This window comes from Sminthopsis crassicaudata, chromosome 2 (genome assembly GCF_048593235.1).
Source record: "Sminthopsis crassicaudata isolate SCR6 chromosome 2, ASM4859323v1, whole genome shotgun sequence".
NCBI classification, from domain to species: domain Eukaryota; kingdom Metazoa; phylum Chordata; class Mammalia; order Dasyuromorphia; family Dasyuridae; genus Sminthopsis; species Sminthopsis crassicaudata.
The window spans coordinates 449,007,407-449,032,581 of record NC_133618.1 but is presented as its reverse complement, the minus strand read 5'-3'; the positions used below and the strand labels follow the sequence as shown (position 1 = coordinate 449,032,581).

The following is a 25,175-nucleotide window of genomic DNA, read 5'->3' as shown; positions in this document are numbered from 1 at the left end:
ATCTAGGGGAAGGGGTGGAGAGAAGGAAGGGAAAAATTGGAACAGAAGTAAAATAAAAGCAAAAAGGTACAAAAAGAAAGAAAGAAAGAACTTTCCTCTTATAGAGCCACTCCAGATAGTGTATAATAATAGTGCCTCATCCCTGGTCAACACGCAATGAATATTAAATTAAGGTGACTCTGGATTCTCAAAAGCTATTCCAGAAGATTGTAAATTCTTATAGATTCAACCAAACTGATTATCAGTCTTGACTCAGTGTCTTGCTTTCTGAGAAGTAGGCTTGCTAAGAATAAAAGTAATCACCACAGGAAAGTTTCCTGTCTCATTTTTCAATTATGACAATATATGAAATATATACAGTTTGTGTCAGTGGAGAGAAATTATTTTTTCACAACCCTATGAGGTAGACAAAATATGTCTATTTTACAGAAGAGGAAACTGAGGATAAGCGAATAAGTGATTCACCTATGATCACGTAGATCATAAGCACCAGAACCAGAACTCCAAGATAAATGCCTTTCCCCTTTGTTTCAGCTTTCCCTTGTAGCTGAGGATGATATATCATGATCCCCATCTCCCATCAATTATTATATTAGACTTTCATATGTGTCAGGCAGGAATTTCTAGGCAACCAAAAAGATCCTCAAACCCACTAAAGGCTTTGCCATTAATCCTTTCTTCCTTCCTCTTCCCTACCATCAGTAACTATATCTAAGAATTTCAAGAGTTTGGAAAATTAAAAAGTAGGATCCTCCTCACAAGAAGTTTGGGACCCACCCCTAAGGATTCAAAGTGATTTGTGCCATCAATTTCAACCTCCTCAAACTAAAACTATTCTGAATTAGCAATAGAAATAGATTTTAATTTCATTGTTCACCCTCTAAAAGGAGGCAATAATGTACAATAAAGGTTCAAAGGACCAAAGGAAAAAGTAAAAGTTAAAAGCCACAAATTGAATAAGCAGTCAATGAATCACTGAAAAATGCTACATTTTCATTTGACTAATTCTTGATACAATGACTAAAGAAGGGGGAGGGATAATGTTCATCAATATCCTTCAGAAGTTATACCAATGAAAAACTCACCTTCAGTCTCTTCAGCAACCACTGCATGAGACCCTGCTGGGCAGCTTCTGTGCACATTTCTGGTCGGAATTCGGCCATATTTTCTACAATGGCTGAAGGAAGGGAGAAACCAATCATATGTAAAAATAATTTCACTTTTATTACTAAGAATATTAACTCACTCTAATATTCATGTGCTTCTTTCTCCAATTCCCTCAACTTCTCCTTACCAATCTGATGATATTGCCATTTTTACCTGATCCATGGGATTCCTAAGGGTTGTGGATTTTTGTTTTTCTTTCTGTTTTTTAACAAATTACATTTGTAGCCAACCCTCACAGAGCTGGAAGTAATGTGAGTGAAAAGAAACTTAAGTATATAGTAAGTGCAGAGAGGAGGAGTGTGCTAACAGAGCATAATCTTATCTCAGAAAATACAAAATGAACAACTGTTGTCCTAAAGACTTTCCTCTCTTCCATATGTCCAATTCAAGTTTTTCAGTATAATACTGGGCTACCAAGAACTATGAAGTAATCAGATTTAAGAGTAGATAACAAAATCATTCCCCCAACTGTCTAATGGTCCTTTTCTCATTCCCTTTCTTTGCATCATTAAGAAACATGATACCAAAAAAACAAAAACAAACAAACAAACAAAAAAAAACCTATGATCATACCAAAGGAAAATATAATTTTCATTAACTGAAATAATTTTTGCACAAGAGCAAAGAGGGAATAGTTGGTTGAGTGGAATATCAGCCACACAACTATAAATATTAATAGGCTTGCTATCTCTAAAGTGCCACTTAAAAATTCTTATTTTTAAATATTTATCTAATGGGCAGCTGAAAAACCACTGAGAGATTCATCTACTATCTTTCTTTTTCTACTATCTTTCTGAAACCTTCATATCTACCTGTCAGACATTAAGCTATGGAATAGCGCTTTTTTTTTTTTTTTTTTTTTTAAGATAAAAATAAAGCCTCGGGTTTGGAGGGGGAAGATGGTAAGTTGGGGAGAGAGGAAGTTTTGAGTTATAAGAGAGAAATAAGGCAAGACAAGAGGAAACTAGAAAGTTTCATTCAATCACTTGCTGTGTAACCTTGAATCAAGTTACTTCAGATTACTCCAATAGTTCTCATTATGTAAGACTCAGGACCCTAGCTCTTTAATTCAGGGAAGGGGGAATGTCAATCCCAAAAGATGGCACTTGGTGCTAGTTTTTCTGTTTTCTCATTCTTTCTAATCAAATGGAGAAGAAAAATCAATCCATTTAATTGCAGTTTCCATATCTTTTTAAGGTTTCATCTTTTGTTATGAAAACTTCTATTTTTACTATTTCTGTACATCATTTTAGATTAAATTCTCATGAAAGGAAAGTTAATAAGGAACCAAAAGATCATCTAATCCAGTTATCTTATTTTACAGATGAGGAAACTAAGATCCAAAATGAGACCTGCCCACCATCACAAACTAGTGAGTAACAGAACTGGGAGTGAAATTGTCTGCCCATGGTCTTTTCACAGTGCCACCAAATATTATTGCCAGGGCCATTTTAAGATTACTGTTCTGGTAAAATCCTCCAGTGGGGTAGGAAATGGCAAAACCAAAATTTAATTCTACCTAGAACCAATTACAAGCACTGTATTTCTATACTATAATACACTCCTTTCAGTTACTCTCACAACTCTGCAACTCCCTTATAATAACTCCTATTGACAGATTTTGAAATTATGAGAGAAAGCAGCTTACAAGGACAGAGGAGGAAAATAAAAACCTAATTTCATCAAAATTTCTCCTTCTCTGGAATGTTATTCATTTCCAAGGCTCTGGTTATGGGTAATCTTTGTTTTTATAAGACAACTTGCAGTGATCAAGAAGACTATTTAAAAGTTTTTACTGCAAAGGAATCTCTTTAAATGAATACAAAAGAAAGAGGTAGACAAGGTAAAAGCAATATTTCAATTCCAAGTTTGTGGCATAAACTATACATAAAGAATGAAACATTGAAGCTTTTCTAAATAAAATGCCCTATAAAGGAGCACAATTGCTCAAAAGTTTGCCATTCTAGTAAAGGTGAGTCAGAAGGAAAACTAATATATTAAGGGAATAAAATCACAAAATGAATACTTTCCAAATCCCAAAATGTCACCCAGCAGAGTCCTTCCATCAAAATTGGAGTTTTCCTGAAACAGCTTTACTAAAAGGAATCTATGATTTCAGTCTAGGAGGGTTACCTATTTAGTGGATTTCTGCTTTATTACCTGCAAACTGAATTCAAGCTGCAGTTATATGAAATTTACACAAGGGCCTTTATTTCTGAAGAGGCAGTTTGGGAGCAGGAGGAAAAACATCCGGCTGTTGACTTTATTATAGAGAAAACAAACAAAGCTAAGAGATAATATGTGTGCATCCCCTTACCCAGCGTGTTATGGACTCCATCCGCCTCTTCTTTCACAGATTCATCTAGTCGCTCTAAATTCTGAACAAGCAAAGCTGCCACCTGACCATCCACCTGCAAAATCCAGAAAGGAAGCAAAACAGACAAGATGGAAAAGACTGTGAAAAGTCCCCCAAATAGACTTTCCTTTGCCATTCCCTATCTACCCTAAATGAACCCCTTCCCCACAATGGTTTTAGCTCAGAAAATACACCCCTGTATTTGTCCCCAAGGAGAAGCCTCAAGAAACAGAAAAAACAATCAAAGACCACAGAATTAGAGCTAGAAGGAACTTCAGAGATTACTAATCAATAGCAAAGCAGTACTAGGAAGAAATCTTTTAGACAATATAGTCAAGCCTCTCATTTTGCAAATGAAAAATGCAGCAAACTCAGTAGGAGAATGTGAACCCAAGTTCTCTTACTTCTTTCAACTGCAAGAGAATGTCCTACAAAGAGTGAAGAACTGAGAACCAGACAACCTGGGTGTGTCATCATCCTGCTGCTAACTAAGTGAGGAAACTTTGAATAAAACATTTCTCTTTTCTGTTCTATGTGTCCATCAGTAAAATGAGGGTGTTGGACAAGATGATATTCAAGATCCCTTCTCCTTTTGACATTCTATAAATTATTATACTTTACTCCTTGGCAACATAAATTTTTGTAGTACTTAAGAAAATAAGAAATCTTACACAAATGACCTCAACCATCTAATTTTTCCAAAGTTCCCTCTCTGGTAGCAATGTCAAAAGATGTCTGATGGAATAACAAAATCTCCAAATATTGACTTCAAAAGCCTTTCATAATAGAAAACATTCCTAACTTCCATAATTTAATCAGAACCCAATATGTAAATCCTTCTTGAGCTTACCTGTAATTTAAGAGTCCTTTTTATTTGTTTGTTGAACATGGAGCATATGAGTTAGTGAATTGAATTTTTTGTGTTTGGCAAACTACTTCATATCTGTTGTTATTTTACCCTCAAAACAATCCTTCTACATGGATAGTAGGGAAGCTATTGTATTATCCTCATTTTATAGTAAAGGAAACTGTAGCTCACAGAGGTAAAGTCACAAATCATTAAGTCATAGAGCTAATTAATTGCAGTTGAGACTAGAATGAAGTTCTGATTTCTAGTGCAATGCTTACCTCCCCTGTTCAAGCTCTCTTTGACTCAGCAAAACTGTCATTTATCACGTCTGATACAGAAACAAATGAATAGGTATCTAACTAACCAGTTTTCCAATCTATCAATGTCCAGGGATTATAGTGCTTAGATTGTAAGACCCATGTGAGCAGAGTCCTTGTATTTTATGTTCCCAAAGATATCTTACAAATAGTCTACAATACTTTGCACACTTGTTTAATGGGTGCTTACTGATGTTTGCTGAATTTAACTGTATGGTTTTTGGTGACTTCCAAGTTCCAGAATTTGCTAGGAAGGCTTAAATTAATTAAGTTTGCTATTTCTTAGAAGTCTAGAAAGAATGCATATAAGGGAAGTTGAAACTACTGATAAATATTCCTGGTGAATGCAAATGTTATCTTTAGTTTCATCTTTTCCTCATGTGTCAGTAACAATGAAATAATTATATAATGAGTATTCAAACACAAAAAGTAAGATCATGGGATCATATAAATTCAGAGCTGCAAGGGACACTTCACAAGTAATCTAATCCAAACCCCTTCATTTTAGAGATAAACAAATAGGATCAGAAATATTAAGTGATTTGCCAAAGATCAGAAAGGTAATAAGTAGAAGAAAGGATATTCAAAAACCCAGGTTCCTTTTGATTCAATATACGGTACTCATTACATTAAGATGTTTTTCACCTCTGAATGGGAACATTCAAAATTCTGCTCTCAAATCTCATCACTAACTATACCTATCACAGTGTTTTTCCTAATTAACTGGACAGTTTTAGGATGTGAGACAAAACAGGAAAACTTTGGGGGGAGGAGAGTAGGGAGAACAAAGACCCATATCAGTTGTTTTCCCCTGTAAATCATTTTGATTGACTTCATTAATTTCCCTAAATTCTGAGGTGGCAAACATTCCAGCTCTACCAGGTACCACAAAAATTTGTCAGTTTTGTAAGCTGCCTCACTAGTTTCAATTCCTCACTGCTGTTTTAGCTTCATTTGTTTTTCTCCCTCTTGATGCTTAGTTATGTCTTCCACCTTCTAAATGTCTAAAATGCGGCAGTAACAGTGTCAGTGAAGAACTTGTGAAAATTCAAGAACTATACTATTATTGTGTATGATGTGAGTCACTCTGGAGAACAATCTTATACCTTATCATAAAATAAAATGGAACTTTTACTTTTAACAGTCTGCTTTTCTGCACCTGAATTATGTTAAACTTTATGTTTAGTAGAGTTAAATTCAATTATTGCAATGGAAGGAAAAGAAAATCAAAATGCATTTAGTGCAAAAGAATCCTTGGAAAAATAATTATTCTACATATGCCATAATGAATCTGTTAATAAGCAGCTCAAATTGGTATTCTATACTACTCCTTTAACCCTTCCAGTCCACCTTCACCCCTATCTTCAGGAACTGTGGCTACATCTGATACTAAAAAACAAATCAAGCCTGGAATTAGATCATAGAAGGGAGCAATTCTGGTTTGCAAAATCAGGATGCATTTAGTCAAAGGAGTTCCAATAAATTTACTGATTTTCTCTGCCAAATGATACTCCTGTAGTCTCCAGTGAGACAGGAACACAGTTAAATGACCTTTTCTAGTTATCCAAAAAGAGAGGATAAGAAGAAAAAGAAACCAGAAGGGCTTTGTATGAAGCATGGATGACCTACCAATCTTTCTCAGATTTTGGAGTCATGAAAGCTAGAATCATAGAACAAAAAAGCTAGAAAGGAATCTTCAAAGAACATGTAGATTAATGGTCAGATTTTTCTTTTTTTAAAAGACTGAGTCCAGAGAGGAAAAAATTTCTTGCCCAAGTCTACAAAACAATCTATGGAGTTTTAAAAAATTAGAATTTTGAGCAAAAGTATAATTTAAAATATACATATGTTCATACTAGTTTAGAAATGTCAGAAGGAAACAGTTTGAAATAATAAACAAACAAATAAATAAATAGATAAATCATTCACTAGCAGCATCACACATGAAGACAGTAGAGGTTCTAAGAAAATTCACCTTTTAGTTTTATATTGTTTCTTATTCTTTCTCAGGAAAATATGTATTGTGCATCTCCTGGCTATGAGAATAAACACTTATACCTCTTTGCTTTCCAGAAATGGTTTTAGATTTCATCTTGGATCAGTGTAAGGCCATGAAAGAAGTTGGTTATGCAAATAATGATGAATGTTGGAGGGGATGTGGGAAAACTGGGACACTGATACATTGTTGGTGGAGTTGTGAAAGAATCCAGCCATTCTGGAGAGCAATTTGGAACTATGCCCAAAAAGTTGTCAAACTGTGCATACCCTTTGACCCAGCATTGCTGTTAGGGATTATATCCCAAAGAAATACTAAAGAGTGGAAAGGGACCTGTATGTGCCAAAATGTTTGTGGCAGCTCTTTTTGCTGTAGCTAGAAACTGGAAGTTGAATGGATGTCCATCAATTGGAGAATGGTTGGGTAAATTGTGGTATATGAAGGTTATGGAATATTATTGCTCTGTAAGAAATGACCAGCAGAAGGAATACAGAGAGGCTTGGAGAGACTTAAATCAACTGTTGCTGAGTGAAATGAGCAGAACCAGAAGATCACTACACACTTCAACAACAATACTGTATGAGGATGTATTCTGATGGAAGTGGAAATCTTCAACATAAAGAAGATCCAACTCACTTCTAGTTGATCAATAATGGACAGAAATAACTATACCCAGAGAGGGAACACTGGGAAGCGAATGTAAATTGTTAGCACTACTGTCTATCTACCCATGTTACTTATACCTTTGGAAGCTAATGATTAATGTGCAACAAGAAAATGGTATTTATACGCATATATTGTATCTAGGTTATATTGTAACACATGTAAAATGTATGGGATTACCTGCCATCGGGGGGAGGGAGTGGAGGGAGGGAGGGGATAATTTGGAAAAATGAATAAAAAAATTCAAAAAAAAAAAAAGGAAAAAAAAAAAAAAGAAGTTGGTTATGTCACTTTACTTCACTTTTACCATGAGTGTATTGGTATAGATAACCTCGAAGTTTTTATTAGGCCCTAAGAATATGATTCCCTAAACTTTTAAATATGAAAGGAATTAGATTCAGAATAATGTCCTCACACACTCTAAATATATGGAAAAAATTCAATAATGCCACAAATATAAAACTTGAGAGGTAGTATGATATAATAAAGCACTACACACACAATCAAGAAATGGATTCAGTGTGACAACGAGCAAGTCATTTAAGCTCCCTTTCCTCATCTATAAAGTGAGGTTGATGATACCCATATCACTTTCCTTCACAGATTGTGAAAGAAGCATTTTACATTCACTATGAAATTATAACAACAGTGATAGTAATGGTTGATTTTTTTTTAAATGCCAGGATTAGAATGAAGGATCCTTTTCAGCTATAACAATTTTTAGATTATAAATATTTTTGATTGAATGAAAGTAACAATTTATAAGATATCTCTATAAAACACTGACAAGTTTTCAAAACATTAGATTTCCTTAGAGCAATGTAAAAACACCAATTGGTATGGATAAGAAGTCCTCTTTTTCTCCCCTCTCACTTAAGAACTTTTGGGTACCTTATATTGTTGCAAGTCCTGGAAAAGTCTTGTAAGAACTGAAATGTTGAAAGACCTCCAAGACCATCTATTCCAACTAATATCTGAGTAAGAATTGTCTCTACAGATTCCTGACAAAGATTCGTCCAGCATTCCCCTAGAAAGACTTCCAGTAATGGGAAACCTACCATTATCTCCCACAGAAGCAATTTTCACTTCTGGGTAACTATTTTTTGGAAGTTTTTCCTTATAGTTAAACTCTGTCTCTTTATAACTTCCACCATTAGTTTATCTTCAGAAAGAAAGCAGAACAATGTAATCTCTTTTACCCCTGGAAGCCCTGCAAATATCTAAAGATGGCTATTTAATTTTGCTTTTGTGTAACCAATATAAAAAACTAAAGGAACCCTGAGAATGCTAATATTGCACTCTTTCCCCCAACAAGGCTTTTCTATAGCTATAATTTCCATCTGGGGAAAAGACAGAGGCAATAACTACAAGCTACCTCTCATAATAAATTCTATCAGATGCCCTCTACCTGCTGTTTATGCCATTTCATGCCTTTGATATTGGCCCCAAATTAAAATTACAAAGAAATCAAAGTCTTCTCAATATTAAGAATTCTTATAAAAGTTTTTTAATAAAGAATAAAAATGGGGAAATAAAAATAAAATTAAGCCTACCTTTTCCCAACCTCCTAGCACTAACCAAGTGCTTTCCACAGAAACAGACAATCTAGTGCTAATCCTGAAATTTTCAGTTCCTTGTGATATATATAAATCCCACTGTAATAAAGAGATTAGTACCAAAATCTTAAAAATAATAATAATAAATTAAAAGCTCCTAAGCAGGAGCTACCTAATGACTCCCCAGGCTATTGATGAACTGTTTCTTTCTAAGTGAATAATAAAATCTGCAAGATCCAGCTTTTGTTAGTGGTTTTGGCAACACAGAAAACAGAAAAGGGGCTTTTGTTCAAATGGCTGTTTCCAGGTCCATTTTTACAAGCAGCAGGCGGGCTACCTGCTCCTTTCTCCTCAATCCTTTTCATACAACAACCTTCTAGGCAAAGGATGGTAATTAAAAACAGCACAGGGACTATGCGGGAAGATGCATTCAGGGGTACTGCAATTAACCTTTGGAAGGTAAGCCTGCGTGGATGACACCACAGGGACTTGATGGAAAAGCAAGTGCAGCTGCCTTCCCCCAACACTCCTCCAAACAAAAGCCCATCTGATTTCTTTTCTCTCAACACAATAATTCAAAGCCCCCAAAAAACCCTGTGTTCTACAAACGTGGCCAATCACTCCAGGAAGCAGCTAGAAAGAAAAACGGCCATAGGAATTTTCATCACACTCAATTGTCATTGGCTCTGCTGGGCACCTCTTTCTATATAAGATACAGTTCTTCATATGGACTCAGTTCATGACCTCTTCACTCATTCCAAATACCACGCACCAGAGTGCATGGGAAAACTCTAGTATAAAGAGCAGAAGAGAAAAGGTTTGGGTCAGTGAAATCGACACCAAATCTGCTCACTGAGATAAGGACCCTCAACCAAATCACTATTAATTGAAAGGTTTTGTTTGTTTATTTGTTTGTTTGTTTTTTAACCAGGAAAACCTAGAAAAGGAAAAAAAACATCCTGCCAGGAGTCAAGGGATTTGGATCTTGATACCTTTATCACTAACTAGCTGTGTGGCCCTACTCAAATTACTTAACCTCTCTGAGTTTCAGTTTCTTCGTCTACAAAATGATCACATGTTGAAGGCCAGAAGGAACCTTAGAAGTCAACAGGTCCAATTACCTCATTTTTCAGATGAGGCCTAGAGCGGTTAAGGGCTTTGCTCTAGGTCATCCAGTAGAATCATTAGAATGGGAACCTGAAATCTTCCCACTTTAAATCTCTTATTTCATATAGTGATAATGGTGTTACAACTAGAAGGAACTTTAGAGATAATTTGGCCCAAGATCCTCTCTTTATGATGAGGAGAAAGTAAATTCTAGGGGCCTTGATTTGTCCAAGATCAAAAGAGAAAATATTTAAGTTCTTTGCCTGGCAAAATGATAAAAATCTCAATAATTTGTACTTCCATTCTCTTGACATTTAGTAGAGGAATCAAACACACAAGCCCCTCCCCAGTAATGCCAAAACCAAATTAAAATATAATTGAGAAAATTTTAACAAAATAAATAAAAATATAGTAATAGATAATGTTAATATGTAGTTTTCTAAGTCAATATGCACCGTCAGGGATCCATCTGGATGGTTTGGTAGCCCCTCTTTCTATCTGAGTTGACACCACTGTAGCTGAAGATAAACTCAAGTTCAGTCTTGACAACCATCTTAATTCCAAAGTATTGCCCCTAGTATGATACAGTGCACTTAATGCACATAATCCAGTGTCCCATGATTTCAGAACTGATACACTCTAAAAATTCCTTTGTTCTGTAAGCAAAATTCCTATTAAAATAGCCCTAGATTTCTGTACTCCATGTTGAGCAACCTTGAGTTTGAAGTCAATTTAAACTCCCAAGTATTTAACTTTATCATTAACTGATTAAAATGGCAGTGACAGTTACTTAAAAAGAATGAAAGGAATTCCAAGGCAGTAAATCTCCAACTTACCAGAGCATCAATGAGCACTTCAGCTCCCTCTTCACTCTCGTGGAGTGTATCAATATCTGTTAATTCCTGCAGCAAATCAACCACAGCTATGGACACATGTGAAAAAAGTTAAGGGAATTAACTACATATGAAAATCCTAAAGACATTTTATTTTCAAAAATTTGGTTCCCTTCTGTATCCTAGTTAATCACTTTATCACCATTTTCAGTGGTGTTCTGCCCACAGTGGGTGTTAAATGATAGACTCATTTTCTTTCATTATACCACCTTCCTTAGTAACTTATTCCATATGTTCACTACACCTTCCCTAAATTTCACAACTTCAAATAAGTCATTCAGAAGTCTTTTTTTCAGAGTGATCTGAGAAATAGGCCAACACCCTTAACCTCAGCCCATAATTTAAATTCTTAAAACTCAGTATAATCTTAACTACTCTGTATAGTTCACCTTCAAAGACAGTAATGATTTCTGTGATGTGATGTGATGTGAAGCCTGGTGCTTCACAAAGTATTTCACTGAAGTCAGTGTAGGATAGAATGAATTTAGGTTAGGCTAGGATGAGGGAAAAAATAATTGGAGCTCTCTTCCCTACCTTGCATATTCTACCAGTCCTGGCCATAACAATCTTTCCTCTTCACTCCCTACTTTGGATAAAAGAGAATTGGACTAATAGGGAGGAATGGGCAAAAGGAGGGAAGAAAAAAAAATTCACAATCTAAACTTTCTCAGAACTTGAGACATATAGTTTAAGCTATCAAAACTAGAATAGTACTCTTCTCCCAACTCAAATCAACAAATAGTCACTCAACATATACTATCTGCAAGGTACTGTACCCTTATGAAACACAAACAAGTATATATTATTACAGATAGATGTGACATGAACAAAGATAAAGCAAAAGAGTCAGAGAGGAAAACTTAGACAAGAAAGAGAAGTAAGGGAAGCATTGCCATTAAAACCCAGAGAAAAAAGTATCCTGAAATTTATTAACAGTACCAAATTATACAAAGGACAAAGAAGATGAAGATTAAGATCAACAAATTCTGCAATTAAGAGATCTTCCATCTCATGAGCTAGAAAAGATATTAAAAATTATTGAGTCCAATCACTTCAAAGATATTAAATATCTTGTCCTGGGTCATACAGCTAATGTTTGAGGAAGGATTTGAACCCAGATCTTCCTATTTGCCAGTCCAGCTCACTAAACTATGGCACATTCAAAGGAGGACATCCAGCATGGTAAATGGCTCTGGAACCCTCCATCATTACAAGGAAAAGCTGAAAGAAGTAAGGGTATCAAGCCTGGAACAGTTTGTTGTTGTTGTTGTTTTTTTTTTTTAAATTGTCTGACTGGAACTGTAATTTCATCAGTATAGGGAGATTCCAGTGAGAAACATCCTTTAATAAAGACAAATTGGCACCACTCTGAGACTTATAGTTTGAGAGCTGCCTAATGCATTGAGAGGTTGAGCACCCAGCATCAAATATAGCTGTTATGTAAGAAACAGAATCCAAATCCAGTCTTTCTGATTGTTAAAGTGACTCTTAACCATCATTCTACATTTCTTACTAGGGAGAGAAGGACTGTCTTCAGTTAACAGAAGGGTTTGGATTTGTTTGTTTGTTTGTTTTTTTGTAGAGGAGATTAAATTTGTTCTGCCTGGCCCCAAAGGATAAAATTAGGAATAAAAGATGGTAGTCACAAAGAAGTAAATTTAGATTTTAAATACAGAAAAATTTGCTAATGAGTTGAACAGGTAATTTGAATCAAGTCATAGCCAAAGGCTAATTCCCTCTATGTTCTAAGTAATGAGGAGCCACTAAATATTCCTGACTAAGAAGAAACAAGTTGAAATTACAATGATTAATCTGACAGTGAAAGGAGTGATGAATTAGAAGGAAAAGGGAACAAAGTCAGAGAGACCAGTTAGAAGGCCAACTGCAGTCTAGACATGAATTCAAATTAGAAAAGAAGAGGCAGAAGTCACAGATTATATGAAGGTAAAATCAAGAGATAACTAATAAAGTTCTGGATGTTCACAAAAGACTTACACTAAAAGAAATATATTTGGTTAAGGTTCTCTTTCTGGACGTTCAAATGACTATGTGTGCAAAGTCTTAAATTGCGGGCCTTCATTTCTGTTCCACAGATAAACAATGATCTACTTCCAAAACCCAGAGACCTTGAAGATCTTAGTATGAAATCTCTTTCATGCTTGTGGTACTAATCAGAAAAGTAATCAAAAAGGTTGCTAACACAGAGGACAATTGGTCATAAAAGACATGACCACAATTCATGAGCTGCTTGAGTGACTTACAAATGGGTCACATAACCCTGAAATTAAAGGCAACTTCTGAAATAAAAAGTGGGTAAGTGCAATTCTTCCTCTCTAAGATTCAAATTATTGATGGAAAGGGAAAGTCTCTGGGAAGATCTGGACAAACAGTAGTTATACAGGCTTCACTATGACTCTGAACTTTCTTATTTCCAACATAAACCATTAGACTTGCAAGAGGAAAACTGAAAATTCATTTTTCCCTTTACATCACAAGCCTCCCCTTCCTCTCTCCCTCTCTGTCTCTCTGTCTCTGTCTCTGTCTCTCTCTCTCACAAACACACACACACACACACACACACACACACACACACACACACAAGTGCTAAAATAGATGGATTTTGGTATCTGAACATACACTAAGATGATCACAAGTACTGCACATCTAGCTCACTATCCTCTTACATAATTTGGAGTCTAGGTCACTGTTCATCTGCTGTGTGTGTTCAAGATAACATATACTCAAAAGACCAGCAACCAATTAAATGGCAAAGCTGGTACTCCCCAACTGTCCTGCAACTCCCAAGCTTCTTCTATGTCAGTCGTTACACTAAGCCATTTAGACAGGTTACAGAGAACATTTAGAATGTTCTGTAGTTCTTCAGGAGCTGATGAAATTAAGCACAATTTCGTCTATACACAAAAGTTACCCAAAATAAAGGAGGAAAGCAGGCATGATTGCATCTAGGACATGCTCTAGCTTTTAACTACCTTGAAGTTCTAAATGAGACAAAGATCCATCTACTAAACAACAACATTCTTCTAATGATGTTACCATCATACATCATATTTGATGTATCAATCAACAAGTACTTATTTAGTGCTAGATACTATGATCAAAAAGGCTCTTGAACTATATTAAGAAGGAAAAATTACAATGTAAGAGGTGGAGGTGAGTAGTATGTAAGGGTATTCCAGTTATAGAAGGCAACCAGAAAAAAAAAAACAATAACATGGGAAGGGATAAATGACATATCAGAAATGGGAATAATGTAAAATAAGCCAGAAAGAGAATAATGAACTTTGTTTTAGACATATTAATTTTATGAAATTTCCAGGGCATCCAGTTTGAAATGTTGATATGCAAATGAAAAATGGAGAGTGGAGCTCGTTACATAGATCTAGGAGTCCATTTATAAAGATGATAATTAAAACCAAGAAAGATTATGTAACCACTGAGAGTGTAGTGAGACAAGAGTGCTCAGGCCAGAGCCTTGAGTAACATTTACAGTTAATGGTTATAATATGAATGATTAGCAAATAAAGAAGATAAGAAGAAGCTATGAGAGAAATTAATATGACAAAAAAGGAAAATTCTGGATGTTGAAGGGGATATGGGAAATTGGAACACTAATCATTGTTTGTGGAACTGTGAACTGATCCATCCATTCTGGAGAGCAATTTGAAAACATGCCCAAAGGGCTATCAACCTGTGCATTCCCTCTGATCCAGCAATACTGCTGCTAGGTCTATATCCCAAAGATATCTCCAAAATCTCCATCCACACCTCAGACACTTGACACATCCTAGTTGTGTGACCCTGAGCAACTCACTTAACCCCAATTGCCTCAAGGTAGGAGGGAAGAGAGAGAGAAAAAAAGATCACTAGTAAAACAAAACCAGAAGAAATTAAAATATATATGTATATATATCAGAACCTACCATGTATAGTTATATGAACACACAAAACAAAGGATTTCCTTCAGAATTACAAAATACCTATACTGATATACCACCAAACAAACAACTGAAGTAATCTGACCTCAAAAAAGGAAACAAAACCAGCCACAAAGGAACTACCAAAGGAAAAACCTGTGGTCCTAGTAACTTTACAGGAGATTCTATCAAACTATTATAAAATAATGAATTAATACACTACACAAATTATTCTGAAAAACTGAGAAAAGAATTCTACAATCCCTTTTATGAGATAAATATAGTTCTAATATCTAAACCTAGGAATGAAAAGCAAAGATAGAACTGTAGAATAATATCCTTAACTTAGACTATCAATTCAAAATTTTCAACAAGTAAATCATGACAAATAGATTACAGTAATTTGTAAAGAAAATAATTTGTAATGATCAAATTTGATTTATATCATGGCTGGTTAACATAAAAACAATCAATATGATAAATTATATCAAAAAAAAAAAAAAAAACTATCCAAACCCAGTGATTATCAACAAGTACAAAAAAAAAATCTTTCACAAAGCACAACACTCATTAATAGTTGTGGGGGAGAAGGGGGACTACAAAGCATAAGTAGGCATAGGGAGATTTTTAAAATATAATAAAAAGTAAATAAAAAATCAAAGCAAGTACTAACTATATGTAATGGGAAAACATAGAAGTTCTCCTGGTAAGTACAATATTAAAGCAAGGGTTCTCTCACTGTTCATATTATAATTTGATATAGTTCTAGAAATGCAAGCAATAGCAAAAAGACTTGACAAAGAAATGAAAGATTTAAGGAAGACAAAACAATCCCAATCCCTTATAACTTGATTCTTTACTTAGAAAATTCTAAGAAATGAGCAAAGATATTGAAAAACGAATAGTATCAGCAAACTTTTAAGTTATAAAATAAACCTACAAAAATCAAGAATATTTCTACATAACAACAAAATCCAGGAGACAATAATAGAAAGGGAAGTTTCACTCAAAATAATTACAAAATGATAAAATTATCTGGGAGTAAATATATCAAAGTATACTCAATATTTATAGAGATCCAAATACAAAATGTCCATCAAATAACTCCCTGAACAATATAAAGAGCTGGACAAATATTCAGCAATAGAGAATAGGTAATACCAATATAATAAAAATGACAATCCTACCAAAATTAATAGACAAACTGCTGCTACATTAAATAACCACAGAAATACCTTATAGAGATAAATGAAATAATTACAAAATTCATTTGAAGGAATAAAAATCTAGAATATCAAGCAAATAATAAAAAAGTAGGAATAAATGGGACTTCTAGACCTCAGAATATATTAAAATATCAGTCATCAAAACCATTTGGTACTGGTGAAAATTATATAAATTTTATTGGGGGCAGCTAGGTAGTGCAGTGGCTAGAACACCAGCCCTGAAGTCAGAAAGACCTGAGTTCAAATCTGGTCTCAGACCTAATACTTCCTAGCTGTGTGATCCTCAGCAGGTCCAATTGCCTCAGCAAAAAGAAAAAGAAAAAATGTACACACACATACACACGTTAAAGACCATGCCTGAAGGGACAGGTCAATTCTCTGAGAGCCTCCACAGCTGTGAATCATAATATCTGAAGGAGTTATAAGGCAGCCTTTACTTACATAGGTGTTCCTTGTAGATTGGGAATGAAATAAATTGGAGGCAGAGGGAAGTAGAGGGAGGTCACAGAACGCAACTGCCTCTGTCTCCTTGTATCATCATCATCTTCTCACATGAAGAGATCTATCCTACAGGTCTGAGTTAGACCTCCAGCAGCCACTGGCAGGTAGCTCCTGTATCGCAAGACACTCATACACACGTGCGCGCACGCGCGCGCGCACACACACACACACACACACACACACACACACACACACATTGTATCTATGAAACACATTAGACAAAGAAGAATCAAAAATATCTAAACTCAATAAACCAATGTTCACCAAACCTAAAAACATATCTAAGAAAAAATTCTCTATTTGATATCTGCTATGAAAACTGTTAAGTGACTTGGCTAAAATCACGCTTAGAACAATGAAGTAAGAGCATATGCCACCACAAATTATAAATATGACCCGAGTATTAAAGAACATAAAAAATTAAAAGATAAACAGATCATATATGTTTTATAAGAATAAACAAGAATGAATTTTTAACCAAATACAGAATAGAGGCAATTACAAAAGACAAAACAGATCATTTCAGTTATGTAAAAATGAAAAGGTTTTGCACAAAGTTAATGCATCTAAGATAAAAAAAAAAAAGGAAGTGCCAACTATATGTCAAGTAATGTGCTAAATGCTAAGCATATTAAAAAAAAAAAGCAAGACAGTCTCTGCCATCAATGAGCTCACAATCTAAGAGGGGAGACAACAAACAAACAAAAATATACCAAAAAGTTATCAACAGAATAAAAAGGCAATAATTAAGAGAAGGAAGACAAAGAATTAAGAGGAGTTAGAAAAGAAACTAATAGGTAGAGATGAAAAAAGAGCATATCCAAGGAATGGGAGACAGCCAGAGAAAATGCTTGAAGCCCAGAGATTCTAGAATGTCCTGTTCATAGAATAGCCAGAAAAAGCCTGAGGCACTGACTAGATCAAAGAATACACAGTGGGGTATAAGGTTTAAGGTGACTGGAAAGGTAGAAGGGGACTAGAATGTAAAGGACATTGAATGTCAAATATGATTGTGCATTTGATCCTGGAAAACAGAAACCACTGGAATTTACTGAGTATATATGGGAACCAAACTCTGCATTAAATATCTCTAATAAGAGCCTAGTATCTAAAATATACAGGCATCTAACATAAATATATAAGACCAAAAGTTCTTCTCTAAGAGAGGAATACTCAAAAGAATATAAACAAACAGGTTTCAAAAAATTAATTATAAGATATTAACAACTGCAAGAAAAAACATTCACAATCACTAATAACAAGAGGAATACAAATGAAAACCATGCTGGAACTCCATTTCACACTCAACAAATTAGTCAATGTTGGAAAAGGCAGATGCTATATTTATATATATAGTATTGCATGAGCTATATACTGAAAAGCAACATGGAACTAAAGTCCAAAAGACAATGAGAAGGACTGGCACATGAGCAAAAGGCACAGGAGAAACATAAGCAGATTGCAATGTATTACTAAAGAAGAACTGTGCATTACAAATAGTATAAAAGTTATCAGAGAAATGCATGACTGGGGAAAGAAAACTGTAGTCTAGTCATGGAGAAAAAATAAGTACCCAATAGACAGCTTATTGTGCTCCAATGGTAGCCATCTAATGTCAAGAGACCTGGAGTTCAGTAAATTAACTGAACTCTTGTCAGCAATTATTAACTGGTGAACAACCAAAAGCCAAGAAATGCAAAGAATGAGGTAGCAAGGACAGGTCACAAATTCCTCAAGGCATCAAAGTAAGTCATTGCTTGCCTATATCTAAGTGAAAATTCAGCTTTATTATAATGCTTCACACACAGAGGGTAGTAAAATATCATTGTTATCCTCTTTACATGCAATGTTATAAGGCACCATTCATCATCAGATACTTAATAATTGCTAATTGCTGTCTAGATTAATTGCAGCTCTTTCCATTATGAAACTTTTCCCTCATAAATAGTTAAAACTAAAGGGTAAAAATGTCTACTACTTTGTTCATTTTCCTCTAAAGTCTCAGAATTCTAAAATGTAACTTAGGAAACTACTCTAAATTGGTTCATTTAAGTTCACAACAAGCTGAAAAATGTAATTTTACTTTTCAATCTCATAACCAGTATACAAATTAATGTCTATTAATTCAGAATATCCCTATTATCATTTTTGGAGAAAGTATGCCTTTCATTGATGTCACACAGTGATTAAGAAACATGTCATAGACATTTTTAAAAAATACATGAGATAGTCACTCTTTGACAATCATCATCATAACATAGTCATGAGTGAATTTGCGATTTTTTCTTTTTTTTAATGATTTTTTTCTAAGAAACATTTTGCTCTTAATTGCCCCAGTGGCTATCTCCTACCTACTTTCCTGACCTTAAGAAGTCAAGCAAGATATCAACTACCTACTGTGCCTGGCAGATTTCTAATCAATTCCTCCACTAACTAATCTCACATAAATTCCCCAAGCTCCCCAAATAAAACTTCAAAAAGGCAGCAATTAGTAATTGCAATCACCAGATAATCTAATCTGATCCAAAACAAAAGTCATTTGATGATGACCAAGAAACAAAGTGAAAAATCAGATAAAAGGATGAAAAGCATTCAAACACGAAAACCTTCAATATAGCCCCTAGACCACATAGCATTTCTCTATAAGCATATGTGGGCAAAGACTTTGTCACTATACTTACAATTTCATCTCACAAAGTAAAAAGCTCTCCCACTAATAGATAACAGAAAAACCAAAAGTCTGCCTCCCAGCAAATTACTAACAGCTTTGGATGGCCTACTTTCTCATGTCAAGTAAAAAAGCTAATCCCCACTTCCCTCCCCCCCCCCCATCTTCTTCTATTTTATCTACCAGAAGGGAAACAAGCTAATAAGAATAAGTAAAAGAAAGAAAAAATAGTCTATACCTGAATATCTTAAACAAAGTATCTTAGAAGAAGAGGTTTTTTCCCCAGTTTTTGCTCTATATGTTTGTGTCTGAATGATAATTTAGAGCCTCTGTACAAAAACTGAACATTAATCTCAAACACCAATGCAAAGTCCATAATCAAGTTTTTTTTTTAAAAAAAGAAAAGATGAAATAAACAGATGACTTATTCAACGTTGTAATAAAAAGGTTTTTCTTAAAGAAAATGAAGCCCTATGTATACAAAAGTGATACAAGTGAACTAAAACTGCAAATTTTGTTTTGTTTTCAGTTTCCTTTGAAAATGTCATCTAGTTTTGGGTACCTAGTAGGTACTCAATAAATTCAAACTGCATGCTTTCTTTTAAAAGAGTAAAGATGATCTCCCTAGCAAATACAGAGCTACCTAAATCACATAACCATCCAGACTAGACCTGAATCTATTTTTGTTCCTTTTTGAAGCAGTTCATAGTATAATTAAACTAGAAAAAATAATTCAGGGCAACAGTAAGGTATTCCCAAAAGATGTGTACCCAATATACCTAAATTAATACTCACAACTTCCAAAGACAGGAAAGTCATATGAAATTCACCAAAAAAAAAAAAATTCAAAAGACAATTAAGTGCCTATATAAAGACAATGAGTGTCTGTGTGTGTCACACACACACACACACACACACACACCTCAAGATGTGTTTTCTCAAACTAACTTTTTGCAATTTCCTACTGACACTTGCCTTTCATCATAGCATGTTTAATTGGCTAATGAGTTGCTCAAGTAAAATGAGCTACTTATCAATGCATGGTATAACAGCTGTTTAAAGACTGAAAAGTAAATCGAGAAAGTACATTTTATTCCAATGCAGTGTTGATACAGGAAACACTAAACTGGGAAATAGCAAATAGGACTACAAATGCTCATGATAAGCCTTGTTAGAAGGGTGCATGCTGTAGGAAATGACTAGAATAATAACCCACTTTCTGCCAGCCCAATTAAGGGAGGGCCCCAAAGGAGTACTGACAGTCCAATTCTCAATCATTAGCATTGGACTACTTAACACAAGATGCCTACCTCCAACCTCTGAATAGCCAGACATATGCCTTCTTACTAAAGCCAGTTTATCATTCTCAGATTTAAGAAAATTAAATTTAGCTGGCTTGATAATAGTCTAGGAGAGAAGGATCAAAATTACAAAGTATTCTAAGTGGCTTAAAAATATTTCATTACAAATCACAATTGTATATAGCTTTGCCAATTCTTCTTATTTTTTTTTTGTTTTTTTCTAGTCTGACACATTTAGAAAATGACAGTAAAATACATTTAAGTAGAACTCCAAGGTTTGCAAAGTACTTTCTTCACAGTCATCAAGTAAGATAATATAAAATATTATTATTCTGACTTTACATTTAGAAGAAACTAAGACTCAGAGAAATTAAATGACAACTCCCAGATCATACAAACTAGAATGACAGCAGTTCCTAGGAGCTACTGGAAGGAGCTGAAAATTCCATTTATCTCAATCCCAGTTTAACAGGGAGTTCTGTTTACAATATCAGCAATAAGAGTTCATTGAATTTGCAGTATAAACACTTCATTGGCTCTTCTAGGAAATTTTTCCTAACCTGAAGCTTATATAAAGAATATAGTTTTTCCCTAGAACAAACAAAGTAAGAATAGGATTTCTGATTCCAAAACTAGTATTCTTCTATATCATGCTTCTCCACTTGGTAACATAAAGTCTAAATAAATAAAAGTGAATCTACTTCCTAATTATCAGAGACAACGAAGAATTTCGGAAAGAGTAAAGGGTAATCACTTTGCACTTTGCACCACAAATACAACAAAGTTCTTTCCTAAATATTTACAATGCAACTTCAAAAATATTGGTTGCCTTCAGATATTAAAATTAAGTGAAGTTTCGTTAATTTGAATCAACTGGACTAGAGAAAAACAGGCTGCCTAAACCAAGTTTAAATTACCCAATATTATTATTGAAGAATTAGGCACCTTAATCAAGTTGGAAAGATTATATGCTTCAAATTTTGTTATTTTGCATGGATTGCTTAATGGAATTGTACCATTGTTATCTCTTTATCCCTCATTAGATGTCTCTCACTAATTAGGCTTCTTGAGGTAGTTCTACTTATATTAAGTCAAAACAATTATTTGTTTAGTATTACTTTGAGAGTTATCTTAAAATGAATCTTTGATTTTTATCATTCTATAAAAGTACTCCCCAAAGATTCACACAAAGGCAATGAATCTAAATAATATATCTTAAAGAGAAATTGGTTGTTTTATACCAGCAATATTTTAAAAGGCCAACAGATACACAGTTCTACCTTGTAATAGACTCCCACTGTATCCACAGGCTTCACCAAAAATCTGTGTTTCTCTCCCCATCTCCTACCCTCAGGGTTAATTTTTTAATATTCTAAAATCCCACTCTGTAGCAATACACTGGCTGAGCTCCAATCTTCCCTGAGGAGGGGGCAATAACAGAAATGCTGACAAGCTTTCAGCAGCAGCAGCAACGATGCAGAGCAACAGAATACACGGAAGTAGCATTTCATGGTTGAAAGGACAAGGCACAAGCTGTATTCCTATAGTCTCTAGTTCTTAAGGTCACAACAAACCAGTCCTCTGATACCAATTAAAATCCCTGAAGTTTATGTTTCCCCTGAAAAGGACAGCACCAAGATGACCTGTGCCTGCTGAGAGCATAACCGACCATGTACAGCCCTGGTTGAAAAATGAAGAGTTAAAAAAAATTAAGTCATGACTGCTGTGAAATTGTTTATTCATGGTAGATGTTTCAGGCAAGTTACAGCTGTAGAACAGTAAATTGTTAACAACTGGGTGCCTAGAAAATCATTTCCATTATAGATCATGGGTAGGTCAAGAAAGCAGAGTAGATGATGGTTGGGAGATTTGAGTTCCAGCTCATGAAGGTTATGTCAGAAGCAAGTCAAGAGGAATATCCTTTCCAGAAACTGCTTTAAAGAAAAACTGCATTTTGAGATGAGATATATACTAATTGCTACATCTAATTATAAAGATTAAACCAATTTGAAAATCCAACCAAGCTTTAAATGTGATGGAGAGAATAATTAAAAATCAGATCTTTTTTTTTTTTAAACAAAACACTATTATGGCAGTTAGGAGAAGGTTAGAACACAGGGGGGAGGGGGGGAGAACAGCTCTGCCATCAGAAAGCAGGAGGAAAACAGCAGTCTGTCAAAGTTATTACAGGATAACTTTTTTTTTTCTTTTTTAAAGACCAGAACTTAACAACTTTGAACATCTGTGCCCTTGCCTTTCCTATATATGCCAAAATAGAATGGCATTTCCTGTATCAGTCTTCTTCCCAGCAGGAACCAAGCTGGTGAATCAGCAAAATGTCATTGTCTTAAGAAAGCCACTACCATTATTTGGAGTTCACAAATGGGAGTCATGAGACCTTCTAAATCATATTTCTAAGATCTACTTTGGCAATACACAAGCCATCCAAGTAATTACATGTCTTTTTGGGGTGCATTCTAAATCCTTTAGCCATTTATCCCTTAGAATCAAGAAACTAGAGTAAATTTTGAAGGACTGGAACAGACACTCACAACAGAAACTTTCCATCACAATGTCTGTAATAGTTACTTAAAAGGTTCAAATACAGATTCCAAACTATGCTTCCTATTCCAGAATGCCTCAAACAATGCATCTATAACTACAGGTTAATTTGTGGTCATACTACATTAACACTGATGTTAAGGACCATGCCTAAGTGAAGGGCAGGTCAATTCTCCTAGAGCCTCCATAGCTGTGAACCATAACATCTGAAGGAGTTGTAAGGCAGCCTTTACTTACACAGGTGTTCCTTGTATATTGGGGATGAAATAAATTAGAGGCAGAGGGAAGTGGAGGGAGGTCAGAGAACAGCAACTGCCTCTTAGTCTCCTTGTATCATCATCATCATCCTCAAACATGAAGAAATCCACTCTACAGGTCTAAGTCAAGACCTCCAGCAGCCACTGGCAGGTGGCTCCCATATCACAACATACTGATCTCACTCAGACACCTATTTCACACTGAAGAACACAAACGAAATTTAGTGCCAGGGGACCTGGGTTCAAAACTGTAATGGAAACAAAGCCACTGCACAAAACAAAGATCCCTGCAAGCTGCATATTGATTTACAAAACCATAGATTAGCATTATTTATTAGGATGTCCTATTGTATTGTTATTTATTTTGTGAAATGTTTCCAATTATATTTTTATCTGGTTTAGGTCCTACTCCAGGGAACTGAAGGGCTTCATGTAGCCTCTTAGGGACTTTAGAGTACTTGTGGTCAAAAGTGTCAAATAGAGCAGTTTTGTTACACTATGATCCTATAATCTGCAAAAAGATCCTTAATGCTATATCATATTAAAAATTTATGTGAAGTAGTGGAAATGTCTTAAGATCACTCTCCCAAGAAGCTTATATTAAGAATATCCACTGATTTATTTCAATAAGAATTATCAGTAAGAAAAGAATCTACTTAGACATGATCTTATGAGATTTCTTATGTTAATCAGAAAGATTAACAAAACTTACAGAAAAAGGTTCACCTAAGAATATTATAGTCAAGCAGGCTAATAATTCTTGTTTCCCACCACTGAAAATCAGGATTCAACTGTAAATGGAAAAGAATACAATTTGAACTTTTACCTGATCCTTAAAACGCATGTCCATATTTTTAAAAACCACCTGAGGATCTTGCACATTTACAAGGTAGATGAAAAGCACACTGCATTTTTCCTAGGCCAGGCACCATGAAAGAAAATGCACACAAAGAACCAGTAAAGCAGATAGCCAGGGGAGGACAGCATGCTGGTGGGTAGAGGAAGAACTTCAAGTCTGTCTCACTTGTCTCTATTATAAATCCCCAAATCCTAACCATGAAAAATAAAGCTACTTATCACATGAAAAAAGATATGATGAAAATCTAAGAACTAAAGGGGATAAATTAGAGAATGATTGTTTAAGATATATTAATAGACAAAAAATGAACAAAAAACTATAAATTTCAAGATAGGAGATAATTATAAGGAAACAGAAAATTAGGTTGTGAATAGTCAGATAAGACCTACAAGAAAAGTTAAATATAGCCACCTCAAAAGTAGCCAATTTTCTACTAACAACAGAAATAAGGATATCTGTATTGTCGTGTCCAAGCAGTCCAAGAAGAGACTGTACAGCATTTAGCTCCACTAATAAATGATATAGGTCCGGCATGGTTGCCACCACATGCATCTCTTGAATAATGTCATTTAAATCCAGTTCAGATTCCATAAACCTGTGAATGAAAATAAAAATGTACAGCATTAGTGGAAAATCCCAGCAAAAAGCATATTCTATCATCTTTATAATGTAGTAGTACTAAAGAAGAAATATCTGCACAACTAAAAAGAGAAAAAATCTGTCAAAGTATCTACAACAGACCAAACAAGAGGTACACTCAAACATTATACTTTCACCTAGTTTAGTTGGAAAATCGATCTCTTCATTACAAAAACCACTCCTAGATTCAGATCTTATTACATTGTACTCTTCCTTCTCAGTCACAAACTAGCATTCAAAGAATTCTGCAACATCAAATGAGCTCATACAGCCTGTGAGCTGGCTATCATTACTCCACAGAGTTCCGATCCAATCCATTACC

The 25,175-nt window shown here is 34.8% G+C and overlaps 1 protein-coding gene across 4 annotated transcripts in view; it reads right to left on the bottom strand.

Annotated features, from left to right (window-relative positions):
- Positions 1–25,175, bottom strand: part of CTNNBL1 (catenin beta like 1) — a 220,317-nt gene that overhangs the window by 125,923 nt on the left and 69,219 nt on the right. For 2 of the 4 annotated variants that reach the window (XM_074292697.1, XM_074292698.1), the window contains exons 4-7: positions 24,649–24,809; positions 10,849–10,934; positions 3,485–3,578; positions 1,086–1,177 (exon numbers count right to left, since the gene is read on the bottom strand). In XM_074292697.1, the coding sequence (XP_074148798.1) occupies positions 1,086–1,177; positions 3,485–3,578; positions 10,849–10,934; positions 24,649–24,809 (433 nt within the window). Of the gene's footprint in view, positions 1–1,085; positions 1,178–3,484; positions 3,579–10,848; positions 10,947–24,648; positions 24,810–25,175 lie in introns of all 4 variants that reach the window. The other 2 variants (XM_074292699.1, XM_074292700.1) reach the window with 1 other exon arrangement.